Consider the following 21821-nt stretch of genomic DNA (forward strand, 5'->3'; position numbering starts at 1 on the left):
AACAGCCTGGTACCTGCAGGCCTGACAACAGCACTGCTGTAACACCTGTAACATTCAGCAGTGGCCTCATTGTTCTGACACACACAACAAAACTATTGACTACACTACACACTAACTACATAAGATTTGCGCTTAACAACTTGCCATATCATTTTTTGATTGGTCGACATGGTACTTTTTTCGACCAATAGGAAAGGGTGGGGTTTTTTTGGTTTTGTTTTTGCTCACAGGCAGAGAGCGCTTTCGAGCGTTTTTTCTTATAGAACGTTTCTTCCCGCAGTAAATATAAACAACGATAGTATTCAGGAAGAAAACCAAACATTGCATATATTTTTATCATAACTCTGGTTTTACGTGGCCTATCAACACAATTTAAAAACTGGTATAAAGTTCACACTTTCTCCGTCAATTGTTCCGTCTGTCCTGCTCACATCTCCAATGGTTTACGGTTTACACGTTGTCATTAACGTGGCTTCACTCCACATCAGCCACGCCGCTTTGCTAGCTAAAACACCGGTGTCGGCACATAAGGACGCCGTCATAGCCTGTCAACGACGTTGATTAGCTGCGTATGTGAATCGCATTATTGGCTGGACTATGGGATAAGGTGGCATCGTTCTAATCCCATACGGGAGCAGCCAGTCACTTACTGACTAACACTGCAAAACAGAATTGTTGAAATTTTAATTTCAATTCAGGTTAGATTTTTTTTGTGCGCAACGCAGATTTTCTGTGCGCAGAGACCGTGCCGGCAGTGCACAATTGCGCACGTGCGCAGCTTAGAGGGAACATTGCAACCAAGCCAGACAAATTTGGGATCAAGTTCTGGATGGCCACGGATTTGGAGACCAAATATGTCTCCAATGCATCTCCTTACTTGGGAAAGGACCCCAGTCGTCAGAAGGGAGAGAGGCCGGCAGAGAACGTGGTCATGAAACTGATGCAGCCGTTTTTGGTTGATGGGAGAAACCTCACAACGGACAATTTCTTTACTTCACTGTCGCACAGACTGCTGCAGCGCAAAACAACGTTACGGGCACGGTGAATAAAGTACTGTTTCTGTGTGACTCCTCCCATCCTGCTGCACCTGAACCAGCTAACTGGCACTCTGATTCATTTTCTCGTTCACAAAGTACTTAACATGAACAGTTTTGAGCTAATTCAGTCATCAATATATAAGGACAGAGATAGGATTACATCACAGATGAGCAGGATGGACAGAATTAAAAAAATGAGTACATCAGAGGGACAGCTCAGGTTGAACAGTTTGGAATCCGTGAAGTGAAAGTTGTTTGGTTTATTTTTTCAAGTACAGACTGTGCTGTTTAAGGTTTTCAGAGTGAAGATTAAGCACAGAAATAATTCAAACACAATGTACCTACAAATTTGATTTGAGGTCAGGTGTCCTATTTTATATTAATGCTTTTAGAACAGACGCACACACACTCTCTCTCTCCTTGCAGAGGTCCGAGGAATCTTCTGAGGATGCTGATGCTATTTTCTGGAGAACTGATTGGTCATTAGGTGGTCATTTCATACCTGCTGATCACTAATCTGGAACAGGTTTGGTTCACAGCACAAGTTACGACTTGTAGGACGACTTACCCTGGAAAGAAGTGATCCAGCTTTGTAGTACAGAAAGCTCAGGGTTAAACCTGAAGTTGTCTGGGTTAAGCTAAAATCCTACTTCGTAATACAGGCCTCTGATGACTTAGCTGTGTCTTAGTTTTTCATATTAAATTAAAAAACACCCTTGGGGTTTTTTTTAACCTTGTTTGTGTTTACGTGTTGTCATGTTGTGGCTGATAAATTTTGAAATCTTTTTCCCAAATCTTCAGGGGGTTAGTAAATGTGGAAAACTTGCATGTACATATATTTATGTTTTCACTTCATAAAACATCAGGCTTACAGGTAAAAAAAATCAGACTACAAAATCAGATTTATTTATTCTCTTGCCACTTTATCATAGACACATATTTACTTTTCCCCCCTAGGATCTGGATAAAAAGTGATGCTGCAACACTGCAGGACCAAAAAATATGCACAATAATGAAACTTTGCTTTTCTTGTGCCAACAATTTGGTAAAAGGATGATTTTCAAAAATAAATGTAAATATACAAAACTAAATCAATATTACGAACAGAGGATTACCAGTGAATAATATTAAAACACAGCCTGGATTGATGATTTTAGATTTGCACAAGAGAGTCTTGACACTGCCTACACAGCCAAAAACAGTTTTTCACAGCATATTTCCTTGATACAGTTCACAGTTTTAGTAATGGACTGTAAGGTGCAGTCTTTATGAGGTAAAGTATGGTCTGCCAGCTATCCTCATCATCCTATATGTATTGAGTCCAGGGCAGTCAAACCCTGGTGCCACACCTTTCTTGTTGAAAAGGTAAAAATTGAAAAGCTGTCTGTCCTGTGCCTCCAGGGAGACTGAGATATTATTTACTTTCAATGTGCAAGGGTATGGCCTCTCAAACACCACCCTAAAAACCCTGTCCTGCAGATAATCCAGCCTAATAATTTGATACTTAGATGGGACAGTTGTGTCAACCTGTGGTCCAAACTGCTGCATGAGCAGCACACCATCTGAATCTGCCTTGATCTCATAGAATGTCATATTCCTGTAAGTGTAAAATCCCACATATGGAGCTGGGTCAGGTGGTGCTCTGACAGGTTGTTGAGCTTCCCTGAAAACATTCTCAAGTGCCGGGATTAGGTAGCTATATGCCTGGCTCACAAGGTCTTTGTCTGTTGGCCGAACTCCTGCCATCAAGATCACCAATCCAAGCTTGAGCCGAGGTACAAGGGAGAGGGTAGCAGCAAATCCATCCAGGTCACCATCCTTTCTCACCACGCTGTAGCCAAACTGTTCACTTATTTCCCATGGTGTGCCAGTGAAGTTGGCAAAGTAACCTCTGTGGCATTGGATGATCGGGGTCATCATTGTGTTCAGGGTGTCTTGGCGGAGCAGAATGACATCATATGTACCAAGAAGAGTCATCATAAGTTTGGCCATGTCTGCTGCTGTGGAATACATCTGACCTGCAGGCCGGTACCAGCCAAGGTCGTAAAGGGGAGCTTGCTTTCCATTGCTGTACACGCCCACAGCCATTTTCCTCTGAATTGCTGGTGTAAAATTAAAACCAGTGTCCTCCATTCTGAGCCGCTTCAGAATGTTGTCTGAAACCCAGCTCTCAAAGTCAGTGCCAGTCACATTCTGGGCCAAGATGTTGGCTAATAAAGGAAAAGCAACATTGCTGTAGTGGCATCTGGGGGAAAAGAAAACATCATCTTACAGATGTTGGCAAATCCTCTTTGGGTACAGAGTACCTAAAAAAAATACTAGACTATTATAGTCTGTATACTAGGTATAGCAGTGTTTCCCAACCTTTTGGAACCACGGCACATATTTCACATTAAAAAATTAAAAAATCACACAGCACACAACCAAACAAAAATATCACAAAAAGCATATTGATCATTTTCCCCCACGCACCAGGTAGAGCGAAATTGGCTCAGTTTGTCCCCAGTATGCCTTTTTTGCTTTCTTTTGACCACCTACTCATTTTCAAACATATCAAAGAAATGAAGCTTTAAATACTGAGAAAGAAATAAGGTAACTTACCTAGTTCCTGGATCTGCTACAAGGACGTCATCCTGTAACAAATTAAGGGCTTCCCGTGTGTCTCCACTCCAGAGGAGATTAGTTGACCTTAATCTTCTTGGTAAACCTGTACAAATGTCAAACCTTATTGAATAAGGTATTTTGTTCATGACTTTATGCTTTAGTAAAGTGATTCATGAAAATATTTCACCTAACTTTGTATATGAAACCTTCACTTGACCTAAAGATTTTATAAAAAATACTTTTTCTCAGGTGGGCTCTGTAGGCCTTCTAACCTATAATATATATCACCTTAAGGCAACTATTGATGTAAAGAAATGCTATATAATTCCAGGAGAATTTAAATTAAAAGCTCACTGACTATGCACATTTATTTCTTGTGGTAGGGTTTTTGTCAGTAATCACATGATTAAGTGATCACTCACATACTGGATATTAGTTTTAAATTTCTTTAGCTCTACACATTTACTGAGGCACTCATAACGATTGAGAGCGCTATTGATCGGTCACCTCTGTAAGACCTTTAGCTCACTATTAAAGATCGGTCTTTTACTCTGCCTCCTGTGACTTGCACTTATGTCCCTGTAAAACCATGACATTGCCTTTCCTTCATCATTTGTCTAGCAGCTTTTGTTGTGGCGTGCTGCAGTGGGTTGCAGGCGTGTGCTTACTTTATGAATTATATTGTGTCAGACCTATATTGACCGTTACTGTTTACTGAGATATTTATCTATGACGTAATAGGAGTACCCATCAGAAGGGCATCATCCTCATCAGCCATCTTTGCCTATATTGGGAAAAGTCTATCTCTCTGTCAAAAATGATCCCATTATTTGTTCAAGTAGCTTATTATTCCTTCCCATCCATCAGTTTTTGGACAGCTTATCCAATTCCGGGTAGTCACCGATCCCAGCTCCTGTAGTGCATGAGGCAAGGTGCACCTTGGATATTTTGCCAGTTTAATGCAAGGCCAACACACAGAGACAGACAACCATGAACTGACAAATTAGAATCACCAGTTAACCTCTTTAGAAAGTAAGAGGAAGTCAGAGACAATATATAAGACAGACTCCAACCAGCCTGGAGTCAGTTTCAAGCATTTTTATTGGGAAGTGATAATGCAAACCACTGCAACATATTGCCACCCTATCGCTGTTAATTCTTTAAAATTAATTGCACTTTAGCTGTCATGTGAGTAGCGTATTGGTATCATCAGTCTGGTAAACTAGAAAATTCATAATTTCTTACATTTAAGAAACATTTCTTTAAACCCAGACTAAGGTCTTTTCCTAAACCTAATAACCAGTTACCGAAAACAAAACCTGGAACACGATGTCATCTGGTTGAAACTGAGACACAATTATGTCACCACTACCCTGCGTGCTGCTTATTGCAGACTTTGTTGCTGACCACTCACAGCACTGTAGGCTGCAAGTCCTATTTCAACTGTGCATCCATGCAGCGCGTTATTTTATACATTTCAAGCACTATGTTGATCTCACTTTTATGGGAAATGTAGAATAACCAATTAACCTAACATGTATGTCTCTGGGAGGAAACTGTTGGGTTAGGTGACAGTGGTAACCACGGCAACATTCTGCTATATAATGGTGGCATTCACTTTCTGATCTCTAATGGTCATTTTGAATTGGAAGCTGAACAATGAAAATAATAGTTTTTCATAATTATCAAACAAAGATGTTATTATTTTAGGACTTACAGTGAAGTTTCTGTAAGTGGATTATCTGTGTCCCTCCCAATGCGACTAGTCAGTCTTTGTGACACTGATGCTTCAGAGGTCTGGACTGGCTACACAGGCTCAACAGTTATTTGATTTGTGTTGCTTTAATGGATCAAGGATGACTGCTGTATATAAAAAATGGTTGTGGGGTTACCAGAGAGATGGCTGGACATCCTGCGCAGGGTGAGTGCAGGGGTGTTGATGCCCAGGGTCCTGACGGATGAGGATGCTGGTTGCCTGCTTTTACCCAGTGGGTTCTTGATAGTGAAGTTGTCTAAGTACTTCTCCAGAGGGTCATCCAAAGAGTCCACCAGACCATCCTCCCATAGTTTGTATAGCATCAACGTGGGGAAGATCTTAGAGAGGCTTGCAATTCTGTTGTCACAATAATGCAAGGAAGCACACCACAATAAAATGGTGCCATAAATAAATGCATCCTGGTTTAATGCATAATATTTCCACTGGACAGATTTGAGCATTTATCATGCTTAATGGGTTAGTTGCACACATCACAGAAAGAAAGCTTGCCTTATGCAATTATGGTCTAATCCCAGCGCCTCACATCAAATAGAAGAATCACACTGCTGGTTACAGCATTCATGGTAGTAATTATTTAAATTAAACTATTAGTATTATGAGAACCTTTTAGGACTCATTTAGACAAATTACCACTTCTTTTTTTCTTCATATGTCTTTTTCTTCATATGTTATGTTCTTATACCTCAGTACTATACCTTGTGCAAAATAATACATCTCACCTGTACGCTGTGAACTCGTTGGGTGCAGGTGAGGAGGGGTGGCTCATGTTCCTCTTGCCAAAGTTTCCATTCCATAGAATTGAGTCATTTAAAACCATGATTGCTGATATAGAAGGTAGCTTGGTGGTGTGAATTCTTGACCTCAAGAGTATATCTATCTGTTAGGAGAAGCTTTATTAAGACCAAAGGTAGCATTTCAACAACATTTCAATATATACTCATTATTTCCAGAAAAGATTTACTTTTTCTAATGCAATCCTCAGTGATGTGATGGGATGTTTGAGTGGCACAGGCTCCGGAAAGCGAGGACACATCTCTTCTGCTGTCACTTTTTTGGTGAATCCCTCTGTAAAAAGAGGTGCAAAGGCAGACTCATCATGTCTGAAACCTGAAGCCCTGTCCATCTGTGATAGCAGATCTTACAGTTGTAGGTTTACATATGTATCCTTTTATCATATTTATGTAGAAGGGCCCTTCAAAAAAAAAAACAAAAACAAAAAACCAAAACATTTACCAAACATCAACATATCTAAAGACTCTGACCTCTAGGGGAATTTGTCAGTTCAGAAGAACTGCTTGTTGTATACTCCCACCTCCTCTATAACACACTGGACAATCTGAAGAGAAGTTTCAGCAACTTGGTTCCTTCAGCCTCTTTGTGGTCTCTGAACCAAGATATTGGCAACCGATGCGTTAAGTCTTGTAAGCTGCGAGGTGGAGCCATGGATCTGATTTGTTGGCTAGAACATCCCAAAGATACTCAACTGGATTGAGATCTGGGGAATCCAAAACCCAAGTCAACACCTCAGACTGCTTGTTGTGCTCCTCAAACCATTCTTGAACCATTTTTGCTTTGTGACAGGGTGCATTATCCTGGATTAGCATGTATGGCAGGACCTCAAGGCCACCTTCTTCCATTGCTCCAAGGTCCAGTTCTGATGCTGCTGTGTCCATTGTTGTAGACCAGTCAGCGTAAGCACACTGACTGGTCTACAACTTTCCAGCCCCATGCTCCATAAACTGTGATGTTCTGGGTATTCTGATAGCTATCTATCAGAATCAGCATTAACATTATTTGCAATTTAAGCTACCCTGTTGGAGCGGGAACACTCCACACGAGCTGCAGTTTTGGAAATCCATTTTTTTAGCCATCACAATGCGGTCCTTGTCAGACCCACTTGAATCCTTACACTTAATCGTTTTTCCTGCTTCTAACACATCAACTTTGAGGACAAAATGTTCACTCTCTCTCTAATAAATCCCACCCACTAACAGGATTCATGATGAAGACTTAATCAATGTTTTTGAATTCACCTGTCAGCGGTCAGAATGTTAGGCCTGACCAGTGTAAATTATCAACAGCGTCTGCTGGTGTGAGACTTGAGGATATGAAATCAAGCCATATTTATTTTACAAGTTATGTAAAAAGTAGCATTTTTCAATGACTGTTTCTTTAAAAACAAAAAAAGCTTTGATGTCCCTTTAGGTAACAGTAAATGAATATCATGGTCTGTCTGTTTGGATGGTTGGTAGTTGACACACTTTTAATTGACTAGGCCTGTTATTAAATATGAACATGTAATAATACAGTAATGGAAATACATTAATAATAAATGTTGTTTTAATAACAGGAGTGTTATGCAGTTTCTAATGTACTGAAGGGACACACTCTAACACGTATGTAATAAAAAACGGTTATTAAATTCAGCGCGTACACATGAGCCCCAAAACAATCCCATTGTTCATTATTATGTAATGCTTTAATTCTCCTAGGGCCACAAAGTTATAAACCTGGATTGTTTGTTATTTTACTTCAGTCCCAGTGTGTTTTACACCATCAGACACTACACTGCTATCTCTCCGCCTGAGTTAAAGTCTGCTTTAGCTCCTTGCTGATCCTACTGCTATTTCCAGCTTTGTGTAATCCTGCTGCAGCTCCTACATATAAGTACTTACACCAAGAGGATAAGAAGGCCCAGCTCAAAGGTTAAAAAACACTGTACATCTCATGTGAGTGTAAGCCAATGATGGCTAGCAGCTCTTTACCTGTCTTCAGTTTTGGCTTCCTATATTGCCATATGAAGCAGCAGGTCATGACTACAGAGAGCAGAAAGAAGACAATCATGCCAAACATGGTCCATTTCACCTTCATCTTCTTTAATGGTTCTTACAGACAGCAGGCAAAGCCTATAAAAAAGTTGTACAAATGTTTTAGTGATTTTCTTTTTTATCAGCCAACATAAACCCATAGCTCAAATGCATGCTAGTATGTTTCATGCCATTTGAAAATTTAGTCTCATGTCTTTTTTGTGTTGTCATATAAAAATGTCCCTGAACATGAGTTGCATTAGAGATTGATTAGCTTACCAATGAAGTGAAAAGACGCCTTCCTCAGAAGCCCCTCATTATCTCTATGATATTCTTCATCATCAGACTAGAAAAATCCACCAATTATTTTCCTTAAGGTACACAGAAGAAAAGTCAGCAAGGCCGCTTGATCCTCTGTTGCTCATGAGCAGTTACTGGCCATCTACTACATGCACTTAATCCTGACTGTTATCCCCAGCTCCAGTAAGAGAGTGGAATCTATTCCTACTTTACCATGACGTCATAATCTACAGGGCTACACCACTAAACGTAAGGACGGCTGTGGAATTGAAACCTATTGAACCCTCATCCTCTGAACACTTCCTGTTGATTCTGCAAGAGAGCTATTTTCAGCAACAACAATTTGAGTAAATTAAGTAGTCAGAACAATGTTGAAGAATTTGTATCATTTTTGCATTTTAAATTCAAGTTATCAACATCGCTGTGATACTAAAACGCCACAGCACATATAGATGTTGTTTTAGATAATAACCAAAGGTAGAATCACAGCTCACAACAAAGTATTACTAAATATTTTAATATCTACTCATTTATGTAGGATAAAACACAAATCAGTGACTACAGCAACAAATAATTCAAATGTGAAAGAAATGAATCAGAATGGTGCCTCTCCAAGCCACTAGAAGGCGCTGTGGACTTTAAATAAATGCTATGTACAGACAGACATATGTCTTTAATAGATATATGGCTAGATAGGCAGGCCTAACCTGTGCAAAGTGGGAACACTGTGTAAAATGTAAATATACATAGAAGCTACACCTTTCCGAGATGCTCTTCTTTTACTGTTGTCAATGAATCTAATTTGTCCCTAAGATTCTCCAGCTGTTTCTTTTTAGTACCATGTACTTTTCCAGCCTTTTGTTTCTTCTGTCCAAACTTTCTTGAGAGGTGTTGCTGCCATCAAGTTCCAAAAAATGTTTGTATTCATTTTAAAGTTCATCATCGCACAGAGACAGCATCAGTGAACGCTAGAAATGATCCTTTTGTGACCTACAATGCAGACTTGATTTTATAATCTCTCCAACTTGTTCTGTGTCTGTCCTAAGGCCTCCTTCCAGTGGGACAGACCCGGATAACCTCACAAAGGAGGCGCACAGTCCCTTCAGTCATTCGAGCTGCCTCGCCTTATCTTTAAGGGTATCCAATAAGCCACCCTTAAGATAAAACTGATATTTTCTGGTTGTAACTGGTAACAGTAGATCCAGAACCAGCCTGGTTCTGGATCAAGGGAGATCTTCCTTCCAGCCATCACCCTGTACTTGCTTGCAGGGGATCTTGTGACTTTTGGAGTTTACCTTACAGTAAAAACACCTTGAAACAGCTGCTGTTGTGAATTGGCTTTTGGTAATTCAACTAAATTGAAATTAATTTAATTGTTTGCAAATTATTCCACTCTGTTATTTCTTATTATTTGAAAGTCTTTCAGGAATGGGCTTCCTATAATGCCACCCTACCTCATGAGCCATAGAGGTTTTAGTTTTTGTCGCGTTGTTTTTAAAAATGATCCACCACTTTCTGCACTGCTCTGCTCTGCTCGCTGGGACCCCAACAGTGAGAGCAGCCAAAGAAAGGCACCAGCTTTACTGACCCATAAGTCAAGATAGATTATTTCTGATTGGATCGCTGATGGTGTGTCTGACCTACAATCTGCTGCATTCTCACTGCTGTCTCCCTGGGCATAGGTTTCCATAGGAACAAGCCGTAGGCTCCTCTAATCTGTTGTTTTGCAGCTCTCACTCATCTGGAGGCAGGCTGGATTCCTTTTTGTCGTGCCCATATTCTTCTGCTCTATTTCCTCACTGAGCTCTATCTCTTTTTCTCTCTTGCTTTACTGGCAGCGCTATCCCTTTCTCACTCTCTGTTTTTCCCTCTCCCTTAGTCTCTTTCATCCACTGCAGTCTTATCTTAGGGAATGTCTCAGACAGGTCGGCTGTGGAATCTCTATGGACATGATAGCAGTGCAGCTTGCAACAAAGCTATTATTGAGTTCTCAATGACAAAAGGACCAAATAAAACATGTCCTCATATCACAGGTTAGTTGTGTTTTTTACTTTAATTTGTTTTATTTATACTCATCCAGTCCAAATAACATGTCTGAAATATATCACATGTAGGGTGAAAAGACTAAATGCTTAAACATTATGTTTCCAGTGCTATGTAGAAAGGCCAAAGATTGCATCCATAACATTTAATAGATTTATAAATCTAATAAAGCATTAGCATCAAAAGCATTAACCCTCTCAGGCTCAAATTAAGTTTTTGTTGCTTATGCACAAAAGAATACCTGCAGTGGTACTTCCGAGTAAAAAAAACTCATAAAATATGTATGTGAGGTAATCAGGTTGTTAGCTTTTAACTGTTGCAAATCTGCAACGCCTGCCTTGAGAGGGTTAAAGTGTTGGTACAACAGCCTCTTGTCTTTGAATCCAATTCATTTCAGTTCAGGTTTTATATCACCAGTTCACATCACAGTTGTGAACTGGTGACAGTTATTTTAGGATGCAACAAGCTAACAATGACTTAACAGTCCTAGGAAGGAGGAACTCATTTTAACATTAAGAAACCTCCAGGTAGACACAGGCTCAGGGTTAAACAGCCATCTTGGGGGTTAGGGCCAAGAAAGGAAAGGAAAGAAGGTTGAAGAGAAATGACAAACCGCAAACTAGAAAGAAAAAAACAGTACTGGAGTAGAGCTAGGTCTGATAACGACAATTAATAAGTGGGCCCACAACAATAACCTACAATAACATGATCGCCAATTTTATTTGCTCGTTAAAGTTGCTGTGAAATCCTTTCTGAATAACATTCCTCAGTGTACAATTGTACAAAGACTTTGAGTTTCTCATCATCTCGGGATGAATAAAATATTATCAATCAATCAATCAATCAATCTGCAATACACAATATCATTAAAAAAGAATTCTAAATATCTACAATGAAACAAGGCTGAAAATCAGATTGGATGCTATATTCATTTCCTCAGTTTAAAACGTTTTTGGTGTTCTGTAGTGAATAAAATATCAGATCTGCAAATTAGCGCAGGAGTGCAGTGTTGCTACTTTTTGGGATGACACTGACACTGAATGGTAAATAAAGGTCTTTCAAAGCGTCTTCACTGGCAAATATAACATCTAATAATTTGGGTTAAAAATTAAAACAGGCAAGTGTAATAGTAAATTTGAGTAAAAGCACTTTCCTCCGACGGAAATGCATATTAATGCCTATTCATAATTAACCCTGGTGGCCTTGTTTTAAAAATGAAACAAAAAACCCAAACCCTTGTGTCCAGTCAGGCGCAGCCGATGTTCTGTGTTTTTCCGCTGCTTTTCTGCCCCCTCTTTTTTGGTTTCGCCCAACCTGGCCTGAACAGCAGCGCTTCAGCCTTTATCTTGGTGCCACTGATGATGATAAGGATGCTTCTCTCCATCTCTAAATGATTTCACAGGAAACCGACCACAGCTGTACGGCTGCGCGATGAATACACTGGCTTTTAACAGGCATAAGTCTGGAATATCTGTGATTATGGATATCTTGTACTTTCTATGGATGCTGCCGTCGGTGTGGGCTGTCGAAGGTAAGCTGGAATTCGACTCTTAACTGAATCTAAACGCTTGAACGGAGCCGAGCTGTGAGCGAAGGGACGACAAAGCGCCATCATTAATTTACAAAAAAAAAGAAGAAAAAAAGCCGACTATGCGTATTTTAACCTCATTTAAGGGAGCAGTCTAGAGGAAATCTCCGAGGTGCTGTTTGGATGGAGCTCTACAGCTTTCACTATACCGAGAAAGATTAAAGCTGCAAATATGTTGGTAGTCGAGACAGAATTTAATCAGCTTCTCTGGCCTTTATTCTTATCTGGCATCAAAGGCCATATACACAGTCTCATTTTCTCTATCCTTGTTGTTGTTATTATTACTGTTCTTATTATTTATCTTTAATTTAACTGACATTCCTTTTGCTGCAATCATTAAGTACAATATGTTTGGTCAGGCAAATACTTTCCAGTCCCACAACTTCAATTTCTTGTTTCCCTATTTGTAAGTACAGTAAGGATAAGAAATATTTTATTCATCTAAAGGTTGACAAGATCAATTACATAAATACCCAGTATTTCTCATCAAGTCAATGTAGGAGAGAAACCACTTTTATAAGAGAAAATAGTCTAGCCTGAGATAAGACAGGGTTGGCCTAGTCCACTGCAGGGGGACTTTATAAGTTTGCTCACTTGCCAATAAAATGAACAGTCTGTAATTGTTATGGTATTTTCATTTTCTTGCAGAGAGACAGAATATAAACTATACATTAAAAAAACAAAAACGTATTTAATCCCCTACAACTCAGCCAGAACTCATGCTCCCATGGGATTGACACTGTGCCCATGTGGCACCCAGATTACATTCAATTCAAATTTATTGAGGTAGTCCCAAACCACAGCAACAGTCGCATCAATATCAATATCGTATATTGTACGATAAAGACCCTACAATAATACAGAGAGAAAACCCAACAATTATGACTCCCTTTGAGTGACAGTGGGAAGGAAATCTCTGTGAAACACTGACAATAAAAGGACAGAGCACAAGTTGAAAAACTCAGTATGTCCCCAACTGCTGCACCTGTAAGAAAAAACACATACAGAAAACAAACAGCGCCTGAAAGGAAATAAAAGAAAAAAAACCATAGATGCACAAACAAACAATCTTGTTGTGTTCTGAATGTGTGTGTCTGTCAACAAATATACTTGGTAATGAGGGTGAGAAGCTGGATCCACACCTCCCAGAATACAGAGGCAGACAGAGACCCAGGTGACCAGGGTGCAGCCCCCATAGTACTGAAGACCTGAGGCCACACATCTCGATGACAACTGCGTGCACATCCCAGCAGGAGAAGAAGGGACAACCCAGATGGGGCCCTCATGGCCAAAGAGCAAGAGAACCAGAAGCAATGGTGGGCAGACCACTCTGACAGAGGCTGGCCAACTCAGCATAAGCTGAGTTAGGTACCCGATAGCTGCCCAGCACCCAGCAAGTTTGCCAGTGAGTGTTTAAAGGATTCAATGAAGGCTTGAGAGAGTGTTGTGTTGTGATGAGATGAAACTGAATCGAGACATTATAAAGTCATGTTTTGCTTGTTGATCAAATAACAGTAACACAGTAATGTGCAAATCCACTTATAACATCTGTGTAATGTGTTTTCTACATTTTTGGTTGATATTCTATCTCTCTCCATTAAAATTAAACTAGTATGAAAAAGTTAATTTCTTTGTAAGTGAGCAAACCTAAATAATACGGAAGGATTTAAATAATATAATAATTATAATTATTGTGATAATTTTATTCCCCACGCGAAGAACATCATGGGACTTCCAGCTGCCTGATCCTATAACACTATTACTAAGGAATGGTTCAGAGTCATCTGATCCAGCTCTAACTATGAGCTTTATCAAAAAGGATAACGCTAAGCGTAATATTAAAATTAGAGACAATGTCTAACTCTCAAACATAAACATTCAATATTCCAGTCAGGTTTTAAAGCGTTTCACAGTACAGAGTGTATAAACTTTTGTACCGTGGCCAGGATGACTGGGAACAGGCACAGACAATACAAAATACAAAACAAAACACACAGAGCAGCTACCTAAACTTTACTTATTCGGTGTCTTGTTAACAGTGTCATATTCTGTACAACCCTGAATACTGGATACTTTCTTTAAAAATGAAAGCAAAAAAATGAAAAATGTTTGCCCCCCTGGCATAACGCAAAAACACGTACCTTAAAGCAGATAACAGAAGTGGAGAGGAAATGGCCTTGCACTTCTTTAGAAGATCTTCATTTGGTCTGAAAAAATAGTCTGTGACTCTTAAAAAAAAGCCATCCATAAAACTAGGACATCTTGCTATTTGTCACTGCTCAAGGATAACACAGATTGCTTTTCACCTCAGCAGCCAATCTGACAAAGAGTTGGAGCTTTGTTGAGCCAAGTATTCCTTTAATGTTAACTATGTCTGTGTAGGTACTCTGCAATCCAGGTCATGGTATTCTTGGGAGATTGAAGTCAGGTCAAGATGAGAAACTCACTGTAATGACAAGCATTCATGAAAAAGATTCTCCGGTTTGTTGGTGTTAAGAAATTAGTTTGTACGTGATGACTTACATAGGAGGTTATATAATTGTTGGGGTTTTCTCTGTTTCCATGGTATTATTGTTGGGCCTTGTGGTGGAATTAAGGCACGACGGGACCACAGATCCATGTTTTGAGCCATCTTTATTTAACATTTGCATCACACCACCACAACCCCACACCAACCCCTGAGTCCCCGTGTTTTAACATGGCGGGTGTGATTGCGGATGCCGTGCAGGTGCGTCCGCACGGCACCGCAGACCACCTTGAGGTCTGGAGTTCGACACCCCTGCTCTATGACTTCATCAGTCTCTCACATTGTCGAGGAACTTTAGCCTACTCTTCATTATGTTGCTTTAGTTCATGGCTGCTTTACAGTTCGTATGCACGAATATGTGTGTAAAAAATACTGACAGATGTTTTACATGCAAATCAGTGATTTGTCAATATTTTTCATAGGGATCTGTGGATTTATCTAAATATCAATAGTATCAATAATTCTGGCAGCAGTATCGGATCCATAATAGAATCAGTGCTTTAGTTTGTCGTGCTTTAGTTTGTCTCCTCTTAAGGTAAGTGTGTTGTTCCACTCATCAATATAGCAGACATGTCTGTGCAAACACCCCTTTTCTCATAAAGGCACACTTTGCTCAGCTCCCTACTTTCCTGTGTGTAGTTGTCCTGCTGTCATGTGACTCGTTGGCAATGAGTGAGTACACAGGTACTTCACAGGTGTGTACTAATTTTCACACCTGAATTTGTTACTAATTTACAAACAAACTCAGGGTTCTGTTGCCAGCAAAACAAACATTCAGCAAATTAAAGCAAATATTTAGTTACATGTTGCTTTATATTTTGTTATGTTGCAGATTAAGTCATTTGTGCATACTTACTTGGTTCTTTGTTTTCAGTTTTCATGTAGGTCAGGTGTGGGGAAAGGCCTGCCTGACATTTCCTGATTTTAAAGTACTGATAATGTCAGATGTGACATCAGCAGGGTAAACCAAGATGAGGGGTTTCTTCTACCATAGGAATGCTTCCTTTTGTGTGTTTCAAGATATAAAGGGGTTTGTTGAATCTTTTTTTTTTTTTTCGTATATAGAGCCGTTTAGTTGTTACATGTGCTAATCAGAAGTGTGAGGAGCTTTTTGTAATTTTCAGTCATCTGTGTAGAGTTTTAGATTCCTCAGCGCAAGTTAGTGGTACTGGCTGGACTCATTCAAGGGAAATTTATAGCCCTATATATAGTCAGTCTCTGCTTGATTAAGATGAGGGTGAGCTTTGTTACTGAATTCATGTACTTTTGAATTCGTTAATTAAGTTACATTGGGGGGGAGTTTTAAGTTTCACATATGAAGTTCACTGTAAATAAATGTCTCATCCTAAATGTCTGCTGAGTCTGCTTCCTACCACCTTCCTTGACGTTCGAGTCAGACTACTTCACAGGCTGAATGCGCGTTAATGCGTCATCACGATTAATGCAATGAAAACCTTTAACGCAATTAACCCATCTAGAGCGCAGAATGGACAAACTTTGTACAAACTGGCCGAAATGCGTTGACAGTGACATTTCCGGCATTTTGAGTCATTCTGCGCCCTAGATGGGTTAATTACAATAAAAGTTTTCATCACATTAATCGACGGATTAATGCGCGTTAACGTTGACAGCCCTAATAGCTACATTAGATGTTATGTATCAGTCACCTCATCAAGGTTATAAAATTAACACAACCCAGGAGAGAGTGTGATTGGTTTGGGAATGATTTCCTTTGATGTGTGCAGTCTTTCATGTGCAGCCCTCAATCATATGCTGGCTCCCTAAACTGACACTCAGTAAATATTAACTCTTAATTCATAACCTCTGCATATGAATCTTTGTGTTGTCTTTATAAACTCACTTTCACCTTAGGTCTATACAGTCTATTATTACAGTTAAAGAGATCTGGTAGACTCAAAATGTAAAGTTCATGCATTCATTTACAGTGAAAGTTCAATGCTAAATGTAAGTGATGGAATAGCAGTCAGTTGTTCTCAAGGCTCAAGGAAATTCTACAAAGTATCTCTCCACTAGAAAATAGTCTCTCTATCTCTCTCAGTAACTCACATCAGAAAGAGATCCAGGAATCCTGCACACATGAAAACAAACAGGTGAGGCAGAAGCATAAACAAACACCATGAGGAGTCAGGCAGGCCAACGACATTGTTTCCTGCATAACAATCCAGCATCAAATGAAGGTCTTCCTTCCCCTTAAGTCATGGGTGGGGAACTCCAGGCCTCAAGGGCCGCTCTGCTGCACGTTTTAGCTTTCACCTTGGGTCAACACCCCTGAATCACATGATTAATTCATTACCAGGCCTCTGGAGAACTTCAAGACATGTTGAGGAGGTCATTTAGCCATTTAAATCAGCTGTGTTGGATCAAGGACACATCTAAAACCTGCAGGACACCAGCCCTTGAGGCCTGGAGTTCCCCCACCCCTGCTTTAAGTAGTAGCCAGTCTGATCACAGGATTATCACTAGGTGAGTTAATCATAGGTGTGCTGGCCTAAAGGGTGGGTAGTGGAGGAGAAAGAGGAGGGACCCCCTTCCAATTATTTTTATTTGAAATGCTTTTTGTCCAAAGACATGCAGCTTGTGGGGATAGGTTAATTGGATAATCCAAATTGCCACTAGGTGTGAATGTGCGAATGAAAGTGAGTGCGAATGGTTGTCTGTCCCTGTGTGTTGGCCCTGCGACAGACTGGCGACCTGTCCAGGGTGTACCCCGCCTCTCGCCCTATGACAGCTGGGATAGGCTCCAGCACCCCCCGCGACCCTGAAAAGGATAAGCGGAAGCGAATGGATGGATGGATGGAAATGCTTTTTGTTTCTAAATTCCAACAAATGGCAATGCATATTCTATTTGAATTTATTCAACTCAATTTGTCGTCATTTGTTCAGGGGCTTCCCTTTTTCTTTTTTTCTTGTAATAAGCTAGCTTGGCCACAGTGCTCTTTGCTGACATTTTAGAGAGACTTATCTAAGTCAATCAATATTCAGCAGCACAGTGCTCTTTCGCCTCTGGGAGAAGTGACAGAAAAACACTGAGCATTAAAACAGCTCATGACCTACTTTTTCACTTGCATACAACCTCAGTCCATTGGTTTAAATCAAACAGGAATGCCTGCTGCATCTGCCCCTCTCACGAACAGTCATGTGATTGACAGAGAGAAGCAGCCAATGGGATCAGTGCAGTTTATGTACTATGCCCTCTATGAGATTTGAAGCTGACGACAAACCTAAATGAGACACTATATGGGTCCTATCTTGTGTGATCACTTTTTGTAATAATCAGCAAAGTCTTTGTTTTTAACATCATTTAACATATATCTGATTGTGTCTCAAAAGTGATTATGGAGTCCTTTTAGCATTTTATACTCACAGGGTGTGTGCCTGTTACTGGGCTCTAACAATAGCATATATGAGTTGATCAGTTTTAATCATACAGTAGTAGAGATGGTGCACAGAGCACTGCTCACATCTGCAAGTATCTCCTCTCATGGAACTGTGTTAGTGAGCTGGGGGAGTCATGCTCTTGGTTGGGTGGCTACCTGGAGTTTCTAGTTCAGTTACACTGCCCTCTTTTATCAGGGTTGGCTCATTTTGCTCAGTATTCAATAGGACAGCGAATTTTTCCTTCCTACTGTTGCCAAAGTGTCAAAGTCTTGGGGATCATGTTTTCTGGCAAAACTGAGATGAACTTAAGGGATCTTGACTAACTTTTTGCCACGGTTGCAATGATGCGCCTTACTTTTTTTCTTAGGTGCACCAGCACAAAAGTTAGGTGCGCCCAAATTTTTCAACCACATCGATTAACCCCACTGTTTTACATGTTCACATTTTTTTTAACCGCTGTCCATACAGGCAATTTGATTTGTAAATGATTAACTAACAATCTTGTCAACACAAAGTTCTTTATTTGAAGCACATTTCTACAATAAAGATAAGTTACTGAAAAAGTGCTTGTGCTTAAAATGCGTTGACAATTTTTGGTAATATTGTAGACAATGTTAAACATAACCTTCATCTCGGCCTCCTCTGACGACCTGTTTGCTGCTGCCTGCTGCTGAAAAACAGGAACCTACAGACTCTAGCAACAATAGTTGATTGTATTCCAGGGGCAGGCACACAGAATTGGAAACTGCTGGCTAAGAGTAAGGGTAGATTTGGTAAGATCATAAGTCACGTCAGAAATAATGGCACCTGGTTGCATCAATTGGAAGTCACTAAAATTAATATTAAGTTGGTACGTAATTCTGCTAAAAAATGTTGGACTTATGTTTCTCTTATCACATCTCTAGTTGGACCAGTAGTGACTTATTAAGCTGGACAGTAGCGGTTTTTGATACGGGCAACACGGGCAGTTGCTCGGGGTGGCATCATGGTGGGGGGCGGCATCACGGGCATCTGCAAAAAAATAAAATAAAAATTGCTCGTACTCATGCTGCCCCGACATCATGCCAGCGCATTTTGGGAATGTCGTACGCACCAATCGGTTTTCTATCGCCCATTTGCTGGGAGTAAGGGCGCCCTCCGTTTGCGAGGTGCGCCTGCTGCTTGCGGCACAGAGAGGAGAGGACGGGGCGGCAGGGTATTCTCTGGCTGGCTGGAGCGGCATCTAATAACCAACTCGCAAAATAAAAGAAAATAAAAACAAAACAACAAACACGTAAACACCAGACATTATGATACAGACTTATAATTTACACCGATGTTTTTTTGAAATTCTATATGTGAAAAGTGAGCGTGAGAGCCCTCGGTGCACCTGCATGCTGCTGAAGTCAAAGTAAACTTTATTGTCATCTCCTCTACATACAGTACAGTATCTAGAGAGACGAGAGAACGAGGCTCCAGTTACAACAGTGCAAGTAAACAAACAATAAATATAAGAAGAGTAAGAAAATAAATATACACTTTAGGAGTAGGGGTAAAGGGATCAATAACAATTTAAATTTTATAATTTACAGTTTGCTGATTTAAAGTCTCACACACAACCTGTCGAAAGGGGAGGGAGACCTGCTGCTTCCAAATAGAGCACATTTCATTCATAGTGTTGTAAATCCAAGCCCATTATGTATTCATGATTTGAATCCTGGGTTGTGCAAAATCCCAGACATAAACCCTAGACAAAGCGAATCTGTGAAATAAGGTGTAGGTCTACTAGGTTATGATACTCGGATTGGGGGATGGGTGTTCATACTGGAGTGCAAAATTAAAACCAAGATGGACAAGAAAAGTTCAACGCAATCAGGTCCTCAGTTTAGAAAAAAGAGAAAAGAGGAGGAGGAGAAACGAGCAAAAGATACAGGTAAGCAGATGTGTCATTGGATCATGGCAGGTCATCCTGAAACAATCAGAATCAGAATACTTTACTAATCCCTAAGGAAATTATGTGGGTTACAGTTGCTCTAAGAAGAAATGGGAAAAATAGTAACAGTAACAGACTAAACTCCAAACAATACATTATGTTACAGATTGTAATATTAATTAGTCAGTGTCAATTGTTGTCAAATTGTTGATTTGTCCTGTTTTCATTGTATGATGAATTATGATGGCTGTCCAGTAGCCGTTTGCATACTATGCATACTCTCTCTTCATATGTGTGTGTGTGTGTGTGTGTGTGTGTGTGTGTGTGTGTGTGTTTCTCTGGTGAAATTCAGTATGGTTCCGACAACAGTTTTATTTTAATGTACAATCCTTAATATGCTTTATGTGTGTGTGTGTGTTGAGTGTTCGCCCAGGGCACCAAACAGGCTAGGACCGCCATTGAAGCTGGATGTTATCCTAACCCTCCAAAGACAGACAGAAAGAGCTTGTTCCTGAAAGATGCAACTTTGTGTGTTTCAGTGATATTAGGGTCATTATGGTAATCCCAGAAATGGTATCACTGCAGCAATGCAAGGACAAAAGTTGGCTGGGAGTAGAGAAAGTGAGTAGGTGTGAGGGAGCAGTAAACAAAAATTTGATCAGGCATTGGGGTTCTTTTTACTGTGTGGGTTTTTTTTTCATAACTTCGTTTTTGCTGTGTTGTTTTCTGTGTTATTTGCAGAGAATTGGATGTGGTGCCCTACCTGGGATTACCGCAATGATCCTAATATCACCGAAAAAGCGTAGACTTGATGCTTTTAGAAGCCAGTGGACGTTTTGATTGCACCAATGGGTCAAGGTCGTTTTACCTAAAAGTTTAAACTTAAACTGGTTTTAATGAGTTAAACCACAGGCTGTCTGAGTGGTGTCCAAAATTCAATGTGGGCGTGATACATAATTAGAAAACTTTCTGCGGAAAACCTGTCTTTGTTAGGAGCGTTGATATCCATCCCACTTTTGATGGAACCTCTCGTTTCTAGAAATCTGGAAGAATTTGTGACTATCCTGAGTTGAAACCAGGAATCGTGTATGCCAGTCTCTTACTGTTGCTGTCTCCTCCTGTCATCCCCAAAAACCCCTTTGCCATAGAGATTGGTTCTGCTCTCAGACCTGAAACAAACAAACAAACCAGAACAACCCCCCCCCCCAAAAAAAGACAAAAAACAAATTAAGTATAAAAAGCATGTAAGCTGGAGAGAAAATTGCATTTCACTCATGTAGAAGACCTCTGGCCTCTGACAAAGTAGCTAGTTTATATTTTTTAGAAAAAGCCCTCCATAAAGTTCCGACAATTCTGTCACTGATCTATGAAAACAGCAATAAGCCCAGATTTCTTGTCTGGGCTGACAAAGAGTCAGAACTCTGTTGGCCAACAAAGCCATTGCCAAAATTGGTCATATCTTGGCATGTGTACGCTGTGTTCTTAAAAAGAATTGTGGAAACTGGCCAAGTGGAGAAAAGAAGAAGAAGTGAAAGGCTTAAAAACTATCTGCAACAGATGAATGGTATCTGAAAGTCACATGCTCTGTCAAAGACCTGACACTGGACCTGAGAGATGCATCTGGCACCTCCATCTACTGTTTGCCTTATAAGAAATGGTCTCAGTGAAAGAGTGGCTGTGAAGAAGCCATTAACAAAGAAGGGGAACAAGGAAAAAAGTATGAGTTTTGACAATTTGCACAAGACTGAAAGTCAGTGGCATCTCGTCTAATGGAGTGATAAATCCAGATTTCAAATTTGTTGTTCAAATCATTGGAGGAGGAGGTCA

General features: G+C 40.1%; 2 protein-coding genes across 5 annotated transcripts in view; one reads left to right on the plus strand and one right to left on the minus strand.

Moving 5' to 3' along the window:
* Positions 1–1927: 1927 nt before the first annotated feature.
* On the minus strand, positions 1928–11892 carry LOC146364378 (beta-lactamase-like protein 1). 2 transcript variants are annotated; one of them, XM_084916364.1, is made up of 8 exons: positions 11803–11892; positions 8505–8596; positions 8184–8324; positions 6380–6483; positions 6138–6295; positions 5534–5754; positions 3639–3744; positions 1928–3282 (listed from the first exon to the last, which is right to left on the minus strand). In XM_084916364.1, the coding sequence occupies exons 3-8, from the start codon at positions 8287–8289 to the stop codon at positions 2304–2306; spliced, it is 1674 nt and encodes a 557-aa protein (XP_084772490.1). In that variant the 5' UTR covers positions 8290–8324; positions 8505–8596; positions 11803–11892; the 3' UTR covers positions 1928–2303. The 2 variants fall into 2 exon arrangements, with proteins under 2 accessions (XP_084772490.1, XP_084772491.1); XM_084916365.1 differs by lacking the exon at positions 11803–11892 and having other exon boundaries at positions 8184–8234; positions 8505–10243.
* Positions 10438–21821, plus strand: part of LOC146364379 (ephrin type-B receptor 2-like) — a 63073-nt gene continuing 51689 nt past the window's right edge. For 2 of the 3 annotated variants that reach the window (XM_084916358.1, XM_084916359.1), the window contains exon 1: positions 11990–12099. In XM_084916358.1, coding sequence (XP_084772484.1) covers positions 12000–12099 — 100 coding nt within the window. In that variant the 5' untranslated portion in view covers positions 11990–11999. Of the gene's footprint in view, positions 10559–11970; positions 12100–21821 lie in introns of those variants that run through there. The other variant, XM_084916360.1, reaches the window with a different exon arrangement.

This window comes from Perissodus microlepis, chromosome 20 (genome assembly GCF_051167445.1).
Source record: "Perissodus microlepis isolate ML-2025 ecotype Zambia chromosome 20, ASM5116744v1, whole genome shotgun sequence".
Lineage (NCBI taxonomy): Eukaryota > Metazoa > Chordata > Actinopteri > Cichliformes > Cichlidae > Perissodus > Perissodus microlepis.

What these genes read in the sequence shown, in the direction of transcription:
- LOC146364378 (XM_084916364.1), bottom strand. Translation starts at nt 8,289, where the DNA reads ATGAAGGTGAAATGGACCATGTTTGGCATGATTGTCTTCTTTCTGCTC. An exon ending in TGAGGATTGCATTAGAAAAA is followed by an intron (nt 6,296 to 6,379) that starts GTAAATCTTTTC and finishes TTCTCCTAACAG; the next exon opens with ATAGATATACTCTTGAGGTC. An exon ending in AACGAGTTCACAGCGTACAG is followed by an intron (nt 5,755 to 6,137) that starts GTGAGATGTATT and finishes TTGTGACAACAG; the next exon opens with AATTGCAAGCCTCTCTAAGA.